This window comes from Bufo bufo, chromosome 11 (genome assembly GCF_905171765.1).
Source record: "Bufo bufo chromosome 11, aBufBuf1.1, whole genome shotgun sequence".
NCBI lineage: Eukaryota > Metazoa > Chordata > Amphibia > Anura > Bufonidae > Bufo > Bufo bufo.
In genome coordinates this window covers 70,753,413-70,774,643 of record NC_053399.1, presented here as the reverse complement: position 1 = coordinate 70,774,643, position 21,231 = coordinate 70,753,413, and the positions used below count along the sequence as shown (strand labels likewise).

The window sequence follows — 21,231 nt, the reverse complement described above, 5'->3', positions numbered from 1 at the left end:
CCAGATCCCGGCTTTATGCCGAAGGTTCCTTCTAGGATTAATAGGGCTCAGGAGGTAGTTCTTCCAGCTTTCTTTTCAGAACCAAAGGATGACAGAGAGAAGGAGCTGCATTCCCTCGATGTCAGGAGGTGTATTTTGCAGTACCTGGAGGTGACTAAGGACTGGAGGAAGTCTTCTGCCTTATTTGTTCTGTTCGGCGGGGCTAGGAAAGGTAATACTGCCTCTAAGGCATCTATTGCCAGCTGGATCTGAGAAGCTATATCCTTGGCGTATTCAGTATCCGGTGTGTCTCCCCCTATTTCTGTGAGGGCTCACTCCACGAGGGCGGTGTCCACTTCTTGGGCAGAGAGGGCTAGCGTATCCATTGAACAGATCTGTCGGGCTGCCACCTGGTCTTCTCCGTCCACTTTCTATAAACACTATAGGCTTCAGCTTGACTCTATTTCTGACCTTCTCTTTGGTACAAAAGTCTTGAGTACTGTTTCCCACCCTGAGGCTGATCTCTGAAATCTCTCTCTAAGGTGCTGTCGTGGGGGAGGGGAAAAATGATGATTACACTTACCGGTAATCGGATTTTCCTGACCCCACGACAGCACCTCTTTATTCCCTCCCTGTTGGTGTAAGTCTGTGTGTTCACGGGTGTTGCAAAAAAAAAAAAAAAAAAAGAAGAATGTTAAACTAAACTAACGTAAGGGGGAGTCCCTCTCATGCTCTGGAAACTCACTGAGGTGGGAGAGCGGCTCTACCTTTTTATGCTGCAGGTTTCCTGTCCTGGGGCGGAGCCATCTCTCTAAGGTGCTGTCGTGGGGTCAGGAAAATCCGATTACCGGTAAGTGTAATCATCATTATTCTTCTGAAATACTTTGTTCTTTACATAGTTGAATGTGCTGACAACAAAATCACACAAAAATTAAAAAATGGAAATCAAATTTTTCAGCCCATGGAGGTCTGGATTTGGAGTCACACTCAAAATTAAAGTGGAAAAACACACTACAGGCTGATCCAACTTTGATGTAATGTCCTTAAAACAAGTCAAAATGAGGCTCAGTAGTGTGTGTGGCCTCCACGTGCCTGTATGACCTCCCTACAACGCCTGTGCATGCTCCTGATGAGGTGGCGGACGGTCTCCTGAGGGATCTCCTCCCAGACCTGGACTAAAGCATCTGCCAACTCCTGGACAGTCTGTGGTGCAACGTGACGTTGGTGGATAAAGCGAGACATGATGTCCCAGATGTGCTCAATTGGATTCAGGTCTGGGGAACGGGCGGGCCAGTCCATAGCATCAATGCCTTTGTCTTGCAGGAACTGCTGACACACTCCAGCCACATGAGGTCTAGCATTGTCTTGCATTAGGAGGAACCCAGGGCCAACCGCACCAGCATATGGTCTCACAAGGGGTCTGAGGATCTCATCTCGGTACCTAATGGCAGTCAGGCTACCTCTGGCGAGCACATGGAGGGCTGTGCGGCCCTCCAAAGAAATGCCACCCCACACCATTACTGACCCAATGCCAAACCGGTCATGCTGGAGGATGTTGCAGGCAGCAGAACGTTCTCCACGGCATCTCAAGACTCTGTCACGTCTGTCACATGTGCTCAGTGTGAACCTGTTTTCATCTGTGAAAAGCACAGGGCGCCAGTCTTGGTGTTCTCTGGCAAATGCCAAACGTCCTGCACGGTGTTGGGCTGTAAGCACAACCCCCACCTGTGGACGTCGGGCCCTCATATCACCCACATGGAGTCTGTTTCTGACCGTTTGAGCAGACACATGCACATTTGTGGCCTGCTGGAGGTCATTTTGCAGGGCTCTGGCAGTGCTCCTCGTGTTCCTCCTTGCACAAAGGCGGAGGTAGCGGTCCTGCTGCTGGGTTGTTGCCCTCCTACGGCCTCCTCCACGTCTCCTGATGAACTGGCCTGTCTCCTGGTAGCGCCTCCATGCTCTGGACACTACGCTGACAGGCACAGCAAACCTTGTTGCCACAGCTCGCATTGATGTGCCATCCTGGATAAGCTGCACTACCTGAGCCACTTGTGTGTGTTGTAGACTCCGTCTCATGTTACCACTAGAGTGAAAGCACCGCCAGCATTCAAAAGTGACCAAAACATCAGCCAGGAAGCATAGGAACTGAGAAGTGGTCTGTGGTCGCCACCTGCAGAACCACTCCTTTATTGGGGGTGTCTTGCTAATTGCCTATAATTTCCACCTGTTGTCTATCCCATTTGCACAACAGCATGTGAAATTGATTGTCACTCAGTGTTGCTTCCTAAGTGGACAGTTTGATTTCACAGAAGTGTGATTGACTTGGAGTTACATTGTTTTGTTTAAGTGTTCCCTTTATTTTTTTGAGCAGTGTATGAACGATTTGTTCAATTATAACCAAGTGCAATTATTTGACATTGACCAACTATTGAAGTATCATATTTATTCTGCAGATATATGACTCTGGTTTTAATATTTATCCCTTATGGTATGGATGGCTGACTTTTTATCTATCTATGTATAAATAGGTTTTATATATATTAATAAATATTTATTGTTCAGTCCACATTGCCCCAGATATTTTGTGTGCCCTCCATTTATACACAATATATTGGTACACACACCATAGACTTTTTCCAGGGTGCCGGTGCCCACAGAAAGGTCTGAGTGCACCCTCTGGCACCCGTGCCATAGGTTCGCCACCACTGGCTTAGGTTAACCACAAACATATAAAGCTACTTTCACATCTGCGCTTTCCCTTTGCACTATTGTGATCCATCATAGGATCTTAATAGCAGGGGAAAACGTTTCCGTTTTGTCCCCATTCCTTGTCAATATAATGCATTCCGTTTCATTTGGTTGCATACCCATCGTGGACAGAATAACGCTGCAAGCAGCGTTTTTCTGTCCGCAATGTGGTGCGGTGTCAGACAGAGCCGTCGTGACACACAATGTAAGTGAATGGTGGCGGATCAGTTTTCTCGGACACAAAAGAAAATTGATCCGACCCCAATTAACTTACAATGGTTTTAGAGACGGATCCGTCTTGGCTATTTTAGAGCTAATACAACTGGATCCGTTCAGAACGGATGCAGATGGTTGTATTATAATGACGGAACCGATTTTGCTGATCCATGACGGATCCAGTAAAAACGCTGGTGTGAAAGTAACCTTAGACATATATTTTTTATTATTAGTTTTTAAATGAATTTTGTCAGATGTGTCAGTAGGCTTTTATCCATTTATCTGTGGTCTGTGGCTGGTAATTGCATTGTGCTCTCATTTCAGAGGACTGTCTTCTTGTTGGCACTAAACAGGGACATTTGTTACTGTACAGAGTCAAAAAAGAGCAAGGTAAGTTGTCTATTAACATACAGGAGGTGTCAATATTAAGATGTCAATATTAAGATGAAGTGACTTAGGGATTCACGTCCCTACCTATCCCTTGCATGAACTTGATGGATTTATGTCTTTTTTCAACCCTATTAACTATGTAACTATATGTAAATATATATTAAAAGACCAATAAAGCTTAAAAATTAGGAAAAAATAGTAATAAACAGAGTAAAGCTTGTCTGTAATCTGCCTGCATGGATGTCTGCAAGCTACTACAGAAATCAGTTTAGCAAAAATCCTTCAGTCAAAGAAGTTGAGGTTATAAGTTTACTCACAATTCCTCACATTTAAAGGGGTATTCCGGTTATAACAAGTTATTCTCTATTCATAGGACAGAGAATAATTATCAGATCAGTGGGGGTCCTACTGCTGGGCCCCCCACCAATCACAAGAACAGGGGCCCTGTACTCTGTGATAGGCCCCTGAAATGGACAGAGCGACTGGTTGGAAATGTGCGCTGCTGCTCCGTTCATTTCTATGGGACTGCTGGAGATGGCGAGTACAGGGGATAACTTATTATAACCAGAATACCCCTTTAATCCTAGTGCATATTTCCTATATTTTCCTATGAAATGTCAGTATAATACTAGAGACAATGATTTATTTCTGCTTTCATTTCTTTCATCACATTCCCAGTGCCTCAGAAATTTACATACAGTACCAGTCAGAAGTTTTGACACTAGTGAAGATCGAGCACCAAAGTATTCGGCCCAAACACATTGCTATATTCGTGTTCTCGGCCGAGCACCCGAGTATAATGGAAGTCAATTGGAGACAACCAGGCACCCCCTGCTCTGAAGAGGGGAGGGTGCCTGGTCCATTGGAAAAGGTCAGAAAGTGACAGAAACACCACCGAAATGGATCGGGAACACCATGGGGATGATGTCTGGATGCATCTTGGGAACCATGTTTTCTGAGTTGTACGCCACTTTTACAGGAAAAATTGTTAGGAAACACTCTTTCCTGTATATTCAATTGTATGTAAAGCAAGAGGCACTCCGAAACAGCCTGTATATCACATAAAGGAGGGCCTTATTCACATTGTGGTACAAATGTTCAGGTAGTGGGACTCCTATGCACCAAGTGAAAGGGCTGCCAAAAATTACAAGAAACCAGCACTCCAAAACACCCTTTGTTACACATAAAGGAGGGCATTATACACACCCTTGAAAAATTATGATTGATGGCCTGCTGGTGACCATCAAAAACATTTGGAGCAAGGGCCTGCTAATCTGACCATCTAAAACCTTAGGGGCGAGGGCCTGCTGCCCCTTTGTTGACTCTAGATAACTTCTAGGTGATTGCACGTACCTGTGATGGCGCCCTATCTGCCCTATCAACTTTGGAGCAATTTTTCAACAAGGACCTTCTGGTATAGCACCGTTTTGCTTGTCCTCTCCACCAGAGGAATAAGAGATGAGACATTCTCTTTGTAGCGGGGGTCGAGAAGGGTGAACAACCAGTAATCCGTGTTGTCTAAAATGCGTATAAGGCTACTTTCACACCTGCGTTGGGTGCGGGTCCTTCTGGTATCTGCACAGACTGATCCGCACCTGTAATGCAAACGCTTGTATCCGTTCAGAACGGATCCGTTTGCATTATTCTTTTAAAAAAAAAGTCTAAGTCAAAACTGATCCGTCCTGACTTACATTGAAAGTGAATGGGGGATGGATCCGTTTTCAATTGCACCATATTGTGTCAGTGAAAACGGATCGGTCCCCATCGACTTACATTGCAAGTCAGGACGGATCCGTTTGGCTCCGCATCGCCAGGCGGACACGAAAACGCTGCAACCAGCATTTTGGTGTCCGCATCCAGAGTGGAACGGAGCCAAACTGATGCATTCTGAGCGGATCCTTATCTATTCAGAATGCATTGGGGCTGAACTGATCCGCTTTGAATAGTTTGTGAGAGCCCTGAAACGGATCTCACAAACGGAATTCAAAATGCCAGTGTGAAAGTAGCCTAACGCGCGGATCGTGGGAAAGGCAGCCTAACATGAAGTCAGCAATGTGTGCCAGAGTACCAACAGGCAAGACTTCGCTGTCGTCATCAGCTGACCCTGTAAAAGATTTTAGGTGAGGGCCTGCAGGTGAGCTGACCCTGTAAAACATTATATGTGAGGGCCTGCAGTTGAGCTGGCCCTGTAAAACATATGCGAGGGCCTGCAGTTGAGCTGACCCTGTAAAACATTATATGCGAGGGCCTGCTGCTGAGCTAACGCTCTAAAACATTATATGCTAGTGCCTGCAGGTGAGCTGATGCTCTAAAACATTATATGCTAGTGCCTGCAGGTGAGCTGACGCTCTAAAACATTATATGTGAGTGCCTGCAGTTGAGCTGACCCTATAAAAAATGTGAGTGGAGGGAATATATACAATCTGGATGAGGAGGAGGAGAAAACAAGATTCAAGCATATACTCTTTTATTTGTGGTGGAAAAGGTGCATGGGAATACACTACAGTAGATTGAGTACACAGTGACACAGTACATAAGGCCGAAAAAAGACATTTGTCCATCCAGTCCGGCCTGTTATCCTGCAAGTACATTATAAATGATAGATTGAAATTGCCTTTATGTTCATCATCAGCTCAGCTCTCCTCTGGTGGAGTTGAGAAGTCAGGGGCAATCCAGGCTCCAGGCCTTGTTTATTTTTATCTGAGTCAACCTGTCAGCATTGCCAATGGACAAGCCGATACGCTTATCTATTATAATGCCACCAGCAGCACTAAATAAACGCTGGCGGCAGGGCAGGCCAGCACCTCCAAGGCGTAGAGCGCAAGTTCATGCCATCTGTCCAGCTTGGACACCCAGTAGTTGTAAGGCACTGAGGGATCATTTAGGACGCTGACACAGTCTGCTATGTATTCCTTCACCATCTTCCAAAACTTTTCCTTCCTTGTACTACTTTTCCCTCCTTGTACCTTAGGCAACCGAGAAAGGGAGACAAGGGGAACACACAGCAGTTCCAACAAAGGCAGAGCAGCACAACATGGCTACTGGCATTACTGTGATTGCAGTACTTACCTACACGTTTAGCATGCTTAGCAGCCACAAAACGTGCAGGGAGGAGACTCGAGCATGGCGCTCGAGCACATGTGGTACTCGGCCGAGTACCGCCATGTGCCGAGCATAGCGATGCTCGAGCAGAACAGGTATTCGGCAGAGCATGCTCGCTCATCACTATTTGACACGCATTTTCATTCTATGGTTTTTCTTGTTTTATTTTCTTCTTCTGCCTGTAGATTTATACTGAAGGCATGTAAATTATGAAGGAACACACATAGAATTAAGTAGTAATTAAGTAGCTTCCTTTTTGATTTGATGACAGCCTTGCAAACTCTTGGCATTTGCTCAGTCAGCTTCAAGAGGTAGTCGCCTGGAATGTTAAAGGAGTTCCTAGAGGTGCGGACCACTCTGTGGTCCATCTCATCCCAACCAATCTCAGCTGGATTAAGGTGGGCTGATTGTGGAAGTCAAGGTTGCGTTCACGTCTTCGTTTAGGAGATCCGGCTGCCTGATCCGGAGCAAATGCCAGCCGTCAGCCAGACAAAATAACAGCATACAATGTTTTTTGTCTGGCCGAAACGCTGTATTTATGCCAGAAATCAGCTGGATCACCGCTGGACCTCATTGCAGTCAGTGGGGATCTGATGGTGTAGTAGAGAGTCCAGCTGGCTGCTCTGTGCTGGACTAGCCTGCCGGATCTCCTAAACGGAGATGTAAATGTGGCCTTAGTCAAATAGCCTGTGCATAGCCTAGAGGTGTGTTTGGGCTAATTGTCCTGTTGAAAAACAAATGATGGTCCCACTAATGATGTATGGCATGTCACAGCAGAATACTGTGGTAGCCATTATTGTTAACAATTTTAAATAAATCATTAACAGTGTCACCTGCAAAGTACCCACGCATCATCACACCTCCGGGTGGGAACCACACATATAATAAAACATCCCTTCACCATTTCTGCATCTCACAAAAACATGGCGGTTGGAACCAAAAATATCAAATTTTGACTCATCAGACCAAAGTACAGATTTCCACTGGTCTAATGTCTATTCTGTGTGTTTCTTGGCCCTAGCAATTCTCTTGTTGATCCTTAGTAGTGGCTTCTTTGCAGCAATTCAACCATAAAGGCCAGATTATCGCAGTCTTGTCTGAACAGTTGATGTTGAGATGTGTCTGGTACTTGATCTCTGTAAAGCATTCATGTAAGCTCTAATTTGAGGTGTTTTTCATTTGCGGTTTCTGAGGCAGGTAACTGTAATGAATTTATCCTTTGCAGCAGAGGTAAAGGCTGTATTACACAGCCCGATGTGGCGGACAATTGTCGGGAGGGAAGCGTTCCTTCTCGCCAATTACTTGCTCGCTAGCAGAGGAGACTGCTGCTCTGGAAGTCAAACGAATATGCAGCGATCTCCTCTGCAGCATGGGGAGGAGCTATCGCTATGCCATCAATCATCCCCATGCTGTATAGTGGTTTACTGGCGGCAGATCATAATTAGACACCACGATCTGCTGCCTGCAAACAATAATTTTGCTTGTTCATCAGTCAGTTGGTGGCAATGTTATACTGCAAGATCTCTAACGAGCGTTCGTTAGCGATCAAGTGCCAAAAAATCAGCAGGTGTAATAGAGGTTTACCTCTTGGTGTTCCTTTCCTGGGGCAGTCCTCATGGGAGCCAGTTTCAGCCTTATTCACAAGTCAGTGTTTTGGTCAGTAATTTCCATCAGTGATTGTGAGCCAAAACCATGATTGGAGCCTTCACAGACATAAGGTATAAGGCCTCATGCACACGTTTCCGTTCCGTTTTTTGTGTGGACCGTATGCGGAACCATTCACTTCAATGGGTCTGCAAAAAAAACTGAAGTTACTCCGTGTGCATTCTGTTTCCGTATTTCCATTCCGCAGAAATATAGAACATGTCCTATTATTATCCGCATTACGGACAAGGATGGTACTGTTCTATTATGGGCCAGCTGTTTCATTCCGCAAAAAACTAAATGCACACGAACGTCCTCCGTATTTTTTGCAGATCAGTTTTTTGCGGAACGCAAAATACATAGGGTCGTGTGAAAGAGGCCTAAGGGACAGATCTGCAACGGTTCTATGTTTATAGCTACACCTACTTTTGGCTCAGAATCACTGATGGAAATTACTGACCGAACACTGACTGACTGTGTTAATAAGAGATTCATCATAGCATTCAACGGTTTTTATGACTGTACTTGAGGAAATTTTTCGAAATTACCGATCCTCGTGTCTTAAAGTAATGATGGGCTATCGTTTCTTTTTTACTTAGCGAAGTGATTCTTTCCGATTAGAAAATTAGTTGAATTGGGCTAAATACTTTTTGGAACTGTACACCAATCCTCCCTCTTCACAACATGACTGATGGTCTTAAACACATTATAAAGTCACAAAATTCCACAAATTAACTCTTGACAAGGCATAGGTGTTAACTGTAAACCATTCCAGGTAACTATGTCATAGAACTGATTAGAAGAATGCCAAGAGTATTCAATGCTGTCATCAAAGCAAAAGGGGGCTACTTTGAAGAATCTGAAATATGAAACGTATTCTGTATTTTTTAAATTATTTTATGCTACTTAATTCCTTATTTCTCCCTCCATTGTTTTCATGTCTTCAATATGAATCTATAATGTAGATTTTTTTTTTTTATGAAATATTGGGTCTAAACTTTTGACTGGTACTATAACAAGCTTGTAAAATTGTAGAAAAATTATGTCATGACTTTAGAAGCTTCTGATAGGCTAAATGACAAATACTGTGGCAGTATTTAAGGCCGATCATCAAAGGCCTATTTGAAATCAACCAAGACATCAGAAAAACAAATGTGTGTGACAACCACCCGCCAATCCCGTTGTGCTATGCCACAGTTGCCATACAGGTCTCGTCAACTAGAGACTTCTGGAGGCGAATCCACTGTGAGCACAGTAAACGTTTAAGATTGGTTGGTGTGCCAATACATGATACAATCGGTAAAATTAAATTATCGATTTCACACAGGAAACCAACTAAATTTGCTGCCACCACTCTTCGTATTGAATCAGGGCGAAGAGACCCTGGCTAGCTATTCCTAATAGGGAAGAAATGGTTATTTGCAACCTAGCTAACTAATCAACAATTTATAAAAATAAAACAATGCGGTAGTATGTCTCTTCTGAGTTCTTAGCATAGACCAAATGATAAGGTAACAAGGGCAAAACTGGAACGATTAAGTCATTAGTTTTATTATAAAAACTATACACAGAAAGATACATTAAAACTGACAGGTAAATATACCTGCCAGTCGAACAGATTGGTTGGATAGCAATAAGTAAGAGATGAAAGGGAATAGAATGTCTGTAAGTTCAGAATTACCGTGGTAGAGTCCAGTAAAAGATAAAGTCTTTGCAAGGAATAATCCAAGAGGGCAGGGTGCCCGTGTCCAGCAGGTGGTCGTGATGTTATTCGACTTCAGATGGTAGATGAAGGACCAGGACCTGAGTGGGTCACTGTGTTTTACCCTTGCTGGGAGTGGCTATGACACGCACAAGTCCAGCCTTGGGTAATTGGAACAGAGGGGAGTTCTTGCCCCAGAGAGAGAAAATCTGGCAGAATCCTTGCTTTGCCAGTTTCTCCGTACCCGTAGGTCAAATTTAAAGGATAACTGTCACATTTAGACCCTAATTTCAATTTTCATATATGTAGTTAGTAATCACATGATATTCCAGAATCAGTTACTATTAGACTGACTTACCCCATATTTAATAAGATTCAGCCCTTAGCAACCAGTCTGCATAAAACTGCAATTTCACTATTCAGTTAAGATGGCCGCCACTGCCTCACCCTGAGGCTAATCCTGCCTGCCCTCACTAGCCAGTAACAATAGCCCCCCAAAAGTGTCAGTAACCAGAGCCCTCCCCCCTAAAGGGTTAATCTCCTGCAGCACAAAGGGGTCCTCTTCCCACATGTTGCTTTCATTTATACACTGAGCAGATGGCAGATCTCTCTTCCCTGGTCTGCGCTGGTTCAACTCTGCATCCTCCAGCTCTGCTGAGTGAGGGAGCGTCTGCCAAGCGCAGGGACAGGGAGAAGTGCACACAGCCCAGGCACTGTTATCAGCTGCTGGGGAGGGCCTGGCTTTGATCATTTACTTACAGTCCCTGGCTGTCAGTAATGTGACCTTGCACGCAGCGTGCTCCGTCTATCAACAGATAGATGGACCATGCCTAGCAACCCTATTTTAAGCACAGGTAAAAGTAGGCAATACAGGGAACAAAAATGTGGAATTAAGGGGTGATTGAATACAAAGTGAAAAGTTAAAATAGGGCCACCAAGGTGATATTAATCACCACAATCCAATACTCCAAAAAAATAAATATACGACGGTTATCCTTTAAGAAATAGAATTCATATATATAATCAGTAGAACTTTATGAATCATCTGATACCAAATATGACTGGAAGACAATACCGTGTGCCTGAGAACCTTTATATCTCGAAGCGGGAATCTCCAATTTGCTTGCAGATTTCCTGGAAAGTGTTTTGATCAACCTCAACCATTTCGGAAGAGATTGTTCATTCCGTATTTTCCTAACCCATGAAATATGAAGAAAATATGGGGAAAATATGCAAACTATGGATTGGATGTCACTTTAAGGTCATCTCCCATCTTGTACCAACCAGCTGCGTGATAAGGATCTGTTATTCTCTCTTGAAGTTTCTGACCAGGTTAGGGAAGGGGGGGCGGGGGGGGGGGGGTAAGACCCCTGCTGTGCTGGGGCCGCTCAGACTAGAGAGAGGGTACTTTTATGGGGTTTTGTCAAGATAATATCAGGTTGATGGATACTTAACCTGGCAGGGGTCTTTCCTAGGGCCAGGAAGAATCTTTTGGAGCTGGGAAGGTGAATTAACTTCTGAGTTGAGAGAGTTTTAACTCTTTGTGTGAATAATAGGGCTCTTGTGATTCTGTCATTTTAAAACCGGATGCATACGCGATTTCTTTGGTAAACGGTATTGCAGAGGTCGCGAAGCGTCACAATGTGGACCTCCATAAGTCTGGTACAGTATTGGGAGCAATTACCAAATACCTGAAGGCGCTATATTCATCTTTTACTGTAATATGCAAGCTTAAACACCATAGAACCACAGAACAATCATTCATTTCAGGAGGGAAACGCATTCAGAATTCTTCAGGATAGCTCATTAATGCAGGTTGGTGGGAGCCTTCAGAGAGACCCAGGCTTTTATCATGAACGGACGGTTTCCTCCATGTCAGTTCAGGGAAGCTGTTCGGCCCTGAGAGCACAGCGCTCCTGTGGAATGCTACCTCAGATGCCGTAGTCTGAGGGTTTAAATGTCTGCGTTCGGCATTACCGCAGTTTAAAAGTGTTGGTGGCATTGCTGAAGGGGTTAGGTGTTCCCTTAGTTTTCCGATTAGTGTACGGTATCTATATTAGCACTGCATGTCCCCATACGTTAAACAGATTGGATGCAAACCATGCACACACGGGGAGAGCATACAAACTCCACACAGATTTTGTCCTTGGTTAGATTCAAAACCTACTGTAAGACCTCAGCGCAGCAAGGCACCAGTGCTAACCACTGAGCCTCTGTGCTAGTTGACCCTTCTCATTGCCATTCTCGGGGTGTTGAAATTATTTTGTGTAATTTACTTAATTCAGACTCCCCAATCTCAATACTGAGCCATTTCTTAAGGGAATGCAAGTCTTTTTTATGTATTACCACTATTACCCAAAGGTGAGAGCGCATTTGGGCATCTTCCAATCCCAATTTCTGTCTTACTCTATTATAATACTTTAAAATTTTGTGAAGACAAGTATAGCAAGTAGAGTAGCCCGTGTTCTTGGGAGTGAACATGAAGTGTGAAATTCTGTTTACTGTACATTGTTGCAATATTATTCAAATAAAATACCGTCATGAAGTAGAAAATCCCATCTAATTGTGGAGTCTTTTTTAGGTTGTAACCAATTTGAAGTAACACTAGAAAAATCCAATAAGAACTTTGCTAAGAAAATTCAACAGGTAAGGTCATTTATAGAGTTTTAATGAAAGCTAATTTTTCCCTTCTCAACATTAGAACTCTTTGGCAGCCATCTGAATGTTGGAGGTTGACAGCTGAAAGCCCCCAGTGATCAGTTGAGATCGCTGAGGGAATACCACAGTACAGTATTTAAGGTATGTTCACACATGCAGGTACACTGCAGATTTTCATCTGCTGAAAATTCTCAGCGTATTACAGTAGCAGCAAAATGTATAAGATTTTACAAAATCTTATCCACATACTGCAGAAGAAGTTGCAATTGAGCTGTTCTGACAATACACAGCACTCAGCAGATTTTGCTGTGGAATTGTGTTGGAAAATCCGTACATTTTATGGCAGGGGTCTCAAACTCAATTTACCTGGGGGCCGCAGGAGGCAGAGTCTGGGTGAGGCTGGGCCGCATAAGGGATTTCACAAAAAAAAAACAGCGCTTCTTCTCACAAATCTGAACCACATTTGGCTTTAGAGAGGAAGCAGTTGAGACCCTCAGTATGGCTTGAAGATGATCATCATTAAGTCTAGACCTGTACTTTGACTTATTGAAGTTCAAGGTGGAGAATAACTTTTCACACAAATATGTGCTCCCAAAAAGGCACATGGTCCGCTTGAACATTCGGGAAAGCTCAGGGAAGCTGGGGGGCAATTCTCTCAAAAATTGCCCATGCATGTCTGCTTTTCCACTCATCTCCCTGAACTTGGCTTTGAGATCAGAGTTGCATTGCAGGTCAATGAGCTCCATTTGAAGCACAGGAGGGGCATCTTGCACATCAAAGGAAAAGGGGTCCACCAAAATTTGGAAAGTGGCTCTGTGCGTTTTAAGTCTGCAAATCTGTGATCAAATTCCTTCTCTAGCTTAAAAATAGCATCAACATATTTCTCACCACTGAATGGTATGCCTGCATCCACAAGAGCCTTGCATGCTGGGAAATGGCAAAGGTTTGTCTGAGAGAGCTGGGATTTCCATAACACAAGTTTTGTGGAGAACGCTATCACGTTGTCATAGGCAGCGCAGACGAGCTGCCCCTGGCCTTGTAACATCTTGTTTAGTACATTCAGCTTATGTGTGATGTCAACAAGTCATGAGCCATTTGTGATCACTCAACTCAGAAACAGCCTTCCCATCCTTCTCCATGAAGGCTTTCATTTCTTCACTCATGTTGTCACATTTCTCCCCCTCTGGCTCCCTCCATCCTCCATCTTGTCACATTTCTCCCCCCCATCCATGTTATCATATTTCTCCCCCTCCATGCCATCCATGTTGTGTTGTCACTCACATCACACTCGCTACCCTAACATAACACAACCTGACCTGTCCTGACTCTCCTGCCGGCTGCCTGCCTTCAATTCAATCTTTTTCTGACCGCTGTGGCTGTGTCAGACTGCTCGCCTCTGACAGTCCCTCTGCTCTGGCTGCTTCCCGCCACCGCGGCGCTGCTCACTCACCCTGTCACACCCCCGTGGCCTGCCCTGAGCCCATGTGACCGTGTGTTGCCATGACGGCACTCGCAGGCTGGGCGGGCGGCGCGGCGCTGCAGCAGTACTACAGTAAGTCAGATGATTATTTTTTTTTCATTCATTCCTTTTTTTGCAGGCCGGCCGTTGGTGCGGGCCACAAAATATTGTACTGAGGGCCGCAAATGGGCCGCGAGTTTGAGACCCCTGTTTTATGGTGTTAATACAGTCCTGATCAAAAGTTTAAGACCACTTGAAAGATGGCAAAAAATCATATTTAGCATGGCTGGATCTTAACAAGGTTCCAAGTAGAGCATTAACATGGGAGTGAGACAAAACATTTTTTGAGCATTCAATTTAATGAAAACAACAAATAAACTGAAACAGGCTGTTTTTCAGCTGATCAAAATTTTAGGACCACATGCCTTTAAAAGGCCAAATCTGTGCAAAGATGTGGATTCATTGTCATTTTCTGTCAGGTAGTCACACGTTGTGATGGCAAAGGCAAAAAAAATCTCCCTTTTTTAACGTGGTCGGGTTGTTGAACTGCATAAGCATGGTCTCTCACAGCGCGCCATCGCTGCTGAGGTGGGACGTAGTAAGACAGTCATTTGGAATTTCTTAAATGATCTTGAGGGTTATGGAACAAAAAAGTCAAGTGGAAGACCCAAAAAAGTTTCATCAGCACTGAGCTGGAGGATCCAATTGGCTGTCCGTCAAGACACTGGACGATCCTAGACCCAAATTAAGGCCCTGACTGCAGCCCCATAACCATCAGACGGCATCTGAGACTGAAGGACTTCAAAAACAAAAAACGTCTTCAAAGACCTCGTCTCCTTGAACGCCACAGAACTGCTCGTTTGGACTTTGCAAGAGAGCACCAAACATGGGACATTCAAAGGTGGAAGAAAGTTTTATTCTCTGATGAGAAAAAATGTAACCTTGATGGTTTCCAATGTTACTGGCATGACAAGCAGATCCCACCTGAGATGTTTTCTACGCGCCACAGTGGAGGGGGCGCCGTAATTGTCTGGGGTGCTTTTTCCTTCAGTGGAACAATGAAGCTTCAGGAAGTGCAGGGGCGTCAAACGGCCTCTGGCTATGTCCAGATGTTGGAGAGAGCATTCCTCATGACTGAGGGCCCTCGTCTGTGTGGTAACGACTGGGTTTTTCAACAGGACAACGCTACAGTACACAATGCCCGCAGGACAAGGGACTTCTTCCAGGAGAATAACATCACTCTTTTGGCCCATCCTGCTTGTTTCCCTGATCTAAATCCAATTGAGAACTTTTGGGGATGGATGGCAAGGGAAGTTTTACAAAAATGGACAACAGTTCCAGACAGTAGATGGCCTTCGTGCGGCCGTCTTCACCACTTGGAGATATGTTCCCACTCACCTCATGGAAACGCTTGCATCAAGCATGCCGAAACAAATTTTGGAAGTGATAAACAATAACGGCGGAGCTACTCATTACTGAGTTCATGTTTGGAAGTTGGATTTCTGTTTTTGGGGGGGGGGGGGGGGGGGGGGGGGTTTATTTATTTTTTTTGGAGGTGTGGTCCTAAACTTTTAATCAGCTGAAAAACAGCCTGTTTCAGTTTATTTGTTGTTTTCATTAAATTGAATGCACAAAAAATGTTTTGTCTTACTCCCATTTCTTCTTGTTGCATGTTGAAGCTCTACTTGGAACCTTGTTAAGATCTAGCCATGCTAAATATGATTTTTTACCATTTTTCAAGTGGTCTTGAACTTTTGATCAGGACTGTACATTGGCATGCTGAGTCTTTGAGAGCTGAAGCCGTTTTTTGCATTGGCTGTCTACACTAATGCTGCATTTACACTGTCTGGCCGAGCAGGCAATTATTGGGAAGGAACCATTCTTTCCCTATAACTGCCTGCTCATCAGTGAAGGTAAAGAGCTGCATTTACATCCATCACTCACGTACGTGTTCCATTCCGTGCATTGGGGACCGCAATTGCGGTCCACAATGCACGGGCAACATCCGTGAGGATTCCGCAGACACATTCAACTTAATCCGCCCATTCCGCAAAATATAGGACATAGAATGGATCCCCACTAAAGCACTCCGTACTGCTTCCGTAGGGTTCTGTTCCACACCGCTCCGCATCTCCAGATTTGCAGACCCATTCAAGTGAATGGGTCCGCATCCATGATGCGGAATGCACACGTAACGGTGCCCTTGTATTGCAGATCCACGTATGCGGTCCGCAATACGGAAACGGAACACATACGTTCGTGTGAAATAAGCCCTTATACAAATTCATTCTTTCTTTGTTTCACACAGCACAATCTACTGCCCAGAAATGATGATTTAATGTGCTGCATGAAAGATGATTTCACCCGTTGAACAAGCATTTTGCTCGTTCATTGGGTCATCTGCAGCACATTTACATGGGCCTATTATCTGGAACGAGTGTTTGTAGTAGTACTCATTCCCAATAATTGTCCTGACAATTGGACTATGTAAATCTGCCTTAAAGAGAAACTACACTTTTTTCAAAATTTTGATATGTCATAGGGACATATGAAAAGTGTTAATCGTGGGGTTCCCATCACTGAGACCCGCACCGATTACTAGAATGAGAAGTTAGAAGCGCTCTGCCTAGTGTTTCTTCTCCTCATTACTGAGTCTGTAAACGGTTTTAATAGAAAGTTTATGAGATCGTCTGCAGTCTTGCGCTCAGCAGAGAGTAGAAGCAGCACTGGGCTGAGTGCTTCTGATCCTTGTTCTAGCGATCGTGGGGGTCTCAGCGCCAGGACTCCTGCCGATCAACACTTTTGATATGTCCCTATGGCATCAAAAATAAAATAAAAAAGTTGCTCTTTAAGAGGGAAGAACCTGAGCAGAGCGCCCCTCTTCTATAATAAAAATTGCAAGGGTTTTTTCTAGAGGAAACATAAAAAGCTAAAGTTTGCCTTGGCTCGTACCGCGCAGGGAGGACATAAGGTGAGCTGGACCTACTACTTGTTCACTAGGATTTTCTAGAGGGACATCTCTATTAACTGTGTTTTTTGTTTTTCTTCAGGTTCATGTTGTTCCTCAGTTCAAGATCCTTGTCAGTTTGCTTGGTGAGTTGTATGTTGTGTAAAGTAATTTGTGGTCATATTCATGTTCTGCTCACTGGATTCTGAATCATCCATTTTCCCCCTCACATAGATAACAGTGTATGTGTCCATGATTTGCTCACCTTCCAACTTATAACCATCATTTCAAAGGCAAAGGGAGCTTCTTTACTGTCTTGTGATCTCCAGGTGAGATGACTTTTATTTTATTGTGTAACAATTGAATAAGACTAGTGCTACATGGTGACATATTGTATGAAACTGCATCTAATGATTGTCAGTGGTCTTGCATGTGACTTTGCTTTCCTTAGACCATAATGCAACATGTGACTTTTCTGTGACTTGTTCTTGGCTGCAGCGATGATGTGCTGCATGTCACACATGATTACTGCAGGCAGCACGACACTGTAGAGCATGGTGATGTCATCTTGATCTCCTGCTTTATAGGCTTCAGGGCTACTGGCCTGAGGCCTAAGAGTCTGAGCGGCGGACTCGAGAGCCATAGGCTCCCCTGCTTCCCAGTGAACTGTAGCTCCCTCCACAGTCTGGATGCCCTGGCATTTTAAAACAGAGTGGCCCACTTGCAATGTAGTGAATGTGAAATATATTCGTGTGCCTCCTGATCCAGCCTTCCCCACCCTCCACCCCAGCGCTAATGGCATATTAGGATGAATATTAGGGTCCATTCAGACGTCCGTAGTGTTTTGCCGTCCGCAAATAGCGGACCGTAAAATACGGTCACCGCACATCGCCGGAACTTATATAGAAATGCCTATTCTTGTCCGTGGCTGCGGACAAGAATAGGACATGTTCTATTTTTTTGCGTGGCCACGGACCGGAAGTGCGGATGCGGACCAGCACACTGTGTGCTGTCTGCATCCGCACTTCCAATCCGCGGCCCCATTGAAAATGAATGGGTCCGCACATGCGGACCATTCATGCGGACGTCTTAATGGACTCTTACATTCAGTACTATCAAACATACATCTGAAGTTGATATTAGTGGGTAAAAGTGTAACCCAAGCAGTAAGTGATATGGACTACACCTCTTAAAAATAAAAGTTGAACATGAGCCAAGTACATACGTACGTCTTTAGATGCACATATCTTCATGAAATCACCAGAACTGGAAAGACCGAAATCTGGTTTTAAGCTGGAAATTTTTTAGAAAGTAGTATCCTATAAAATGCAGGGATTACAGTCCTTGAAAAGTGAGTAGAACACTAAAACCTATATGTTTCCTAAAAGCAGACAACCTGATTATTACAGTTGCCTTGATGGACTGTTGATAAACAGGTAACTTTGTGACAAATAGGAATAATTTTTTAAAAATGTGCATCAAAACCAAAATTTACATCTAAAACGCACACCCAAGCAGAAGTTTATGCGCAAAAACAATCTAAAAATAATATATTGAAGTGTTCAAAGCTTATATGTTCTACAAATGCATACATCAACAAGAGCTTGTTCTTTTATAAACAATGCAACAGGCCATGTAATATATAGGTATCGTCCACATGTGTTAAAAATGTATGCTGTACATAGCTAAACGTTTCTAGGTTACCAAAATCAAAATTTTCTGAGAAAGCAAAACATATTGTTTATAAACATATAACATATTCATTAATACACACAACCACTTTCATGCAACTTTGCAGCAAACAGTGGTTAATAGCAAAAATTGGACAAAAATTCTATTTTGTTACAAAAATACATTTTCTAGTAGAGTCCTTATGCAAATAAAAGATGGTCTCCAAAAAACTATATGATGTCAGGAGTACCACTCATGTCTGTGAAAAGGAAACGTTCCAGCACACAGGTAACCACATGGTTGTTCGTCTTTATTGGTCTTCAAATTAAAACCACATACAGCATGTATCTACACCCACTACCGTGGACGGTTAACATGTTTCGGACCTTACATGGTCCTTAATCATAACCTGTGCAGAGAGAGTGTCCACAGGAGTATATATCTTATCTTATATATTTATCTCTAAAGGCACGTTGTGAGTTTGCGAAAAAGGCATGTGGGAGACTCCCAAAATGTATGGAGGAAGGTGCTCTGGTCTGATGAGACTAAAATTGAACTTTTCGGCCATCAAAGAAAACGCTATATCTGGCGCAAACCCAACACATCACATCACCCAAATAACACCATGCCCACAGTGAAACATGTGGGGATGTTTTTCGGCAGCCGGGACTGGGAAACTGGTCAGAGTTGAGGGAAAGATGGATGGTGCTAAATACAGGGATATTCTTGAGCAAAACCTGTACCACTCTGTGCGTGATTTGAGGCTAAGACAGAGGCTCACCTTCCAGCAGGACAATGACCCCAAACACACTGCTATTGCAACACTTGAGTGGTTTAACCACCTCAGCCCCCAGTGCTTAAACACCCTGAAAGACCAGGCCACTTTTTACACTTCTGACCTACACTACTTTCACCGTTTATTGCTCGGTCATGCAACTTACCACCCAAATTAATTTTACCTCCTTTTCTTCTCACTAATAGAGCTTTCATTTGGTCGTATTTCATTGCTGCTGACATTTTTACTTTTTTTGTTATTAATCGAAATTTAACGATTTTTTTGCAAAAAAATGACATTTTTCACTTTCAGTTGTAAAATTTTGCAAAAAAAACGAGATCCATATATAAATTTTGCTCTAAATTTATTGTTCTACATGTCTTTGATAAAAAAAAATGTTTGGGTAAAAAAAAAATGGTTTGGGTAAAAGTTATAGCGTTTACAAACTATGGTACAAAAATGTGAATTTCCGCTTTTTGAAGCAGCTCTGACTTTCTGAGCACCTGTCATGTTTCCTGAGGTTCTACAATGCCCAGACAGTACAAACACCCCACAAATGACCCCATTTCGGAAAGTACACACCCTAAGGTATTCGCTGATGGGCATAGTGAGTTCATAGAACTTTTTATTTTTTGTCACAAGTTAGCGGAAAATTATGATTTTTTTTTTTTTTTTCTTACAAAGTCTCATATTCCACTAACTTGTGACAAAAAATAAAAAGTTCTATGAACTCACTATGCCCATCACGAAATACCTTGGGGTCTCTTCTTTCCAAAATGGGGTCACTTGTGGGGTAGTTATACTGCCCTGGCATTCTAGGGGCCCAAATGTGTGGTAAGGAGTTTGAAATCAAATTCTGTAAAAAATGACCAGTGAAATCCGAAAGGTGCTCTTTGGAATATGGGCCCCTTTGCCCACCTAGGCTGCAAAAAAGTGTCACACATCTGGTATCTCTGTATTCAGGAGAAGTTGAGGAATGTGTTTTGGGGTGTCTTTTTACATATACCCATGCTGGGTGAGAGAAATATCTTGGCAAAAGACAACTTTTCCCATTTTTTTTTTATACAAAGTTGGCATTTGACCAAGATATTTATCTCACCCAGCATGGGTATATGTAAAAAGACACCCCAAAACACATTCCTCAACTTCTCCTGAATACAGAGATACCAGATGTGAGACACTTTTTTGCAGCCTAGGTGGGCAAAGGGGCCCATATTCCAAAGAGCACCTTTCGGATTTCACTGGTCATTTTTTACAGAATTTGATTTCAAACTCCTTACCACACATTTGGGCCCCTAGAATGCCAGGGCAGTATAACTACCCCACAAGTGACCCCATTTTGGAAAGAAGAGACCCCAAGGTATTCGCTGATGGGCATAGTGAGTTCATGGAAGTTTTTATTTTTTGTCACAAGTTAGTGGAATATGAGACTTTGTATGAAAAAAAAAAAAATCATCATTTTCCACTAACTTGTGACAAAAAATAAAAAATTCTAGGAACTTGCCATGCCCCTCACGGAATACCTTGGGGTGTCTTCTTTCCGAAATGGGGTCACTTGTGGGGTAGTTATACTGCCCTGGCATTTTCCAGGGGCCCTAATGTGTGGTAAGTAGGTAAATGACCTGTGAAATCCGAAAGGTGCTCTTTGGAATGTGGGCCCCTTTGCCCACCTAGGCTGCAAAAAAGTGTCACACATGTGGTATCGCCGTATTCAGGAGAAGTTGGGGAATGTGTTTTGTGGTGTCATTTTACATATACCCATGCTGGGTGAGAGAAATATCTTGGCAAAAGACAACTTTTCCCATTTTTTTTATACAAAGTTGGCATTTGACCAAGATATTTATCTCACCCAGCATGGGTATATGTAAAATGACACCCCAAAACACATTCCCCAACTTCTCCTGAATACGGAGATACCACATGTGTGACACTTTTTTGCA

The 21,231-nt window shown here is 43.5% G+C and overlaps 1 protein-coding gene across 2 annotated transcripts in view; it reads left to right on the top strand.

The window, feature by feature from the left end:
- VPS39 (VPS39 subunit of HOPS complex) overlaps positions 1-21,231 on the top strand; it is a 250,264-nt gene that overhangs the window by 32,051 nt on the left and 196,982 nt on the right. For both annotated transcript variants that reach the window (XM_040412082.1, XM_040412081.1), the window contains exons 2-5: positions 3,268-3,333; positions 12,363-12,427; positions 16,949-16,991; positions 17,080-17,174. In XM_040412082.1, coding sequence (XP_040268016.1) covers positions 3,268-3,333; positions 12,363-12,427; positions 16,949-16,991; positions 17,080-17,174 — 269 coding nt within the window. The remainder of the gene's footprint in view (positions 1-3,267; positions 3,334-12,362; positions 12,428-16,948; positions 16,992-17,079; positions 17,175-21,231) is intronic.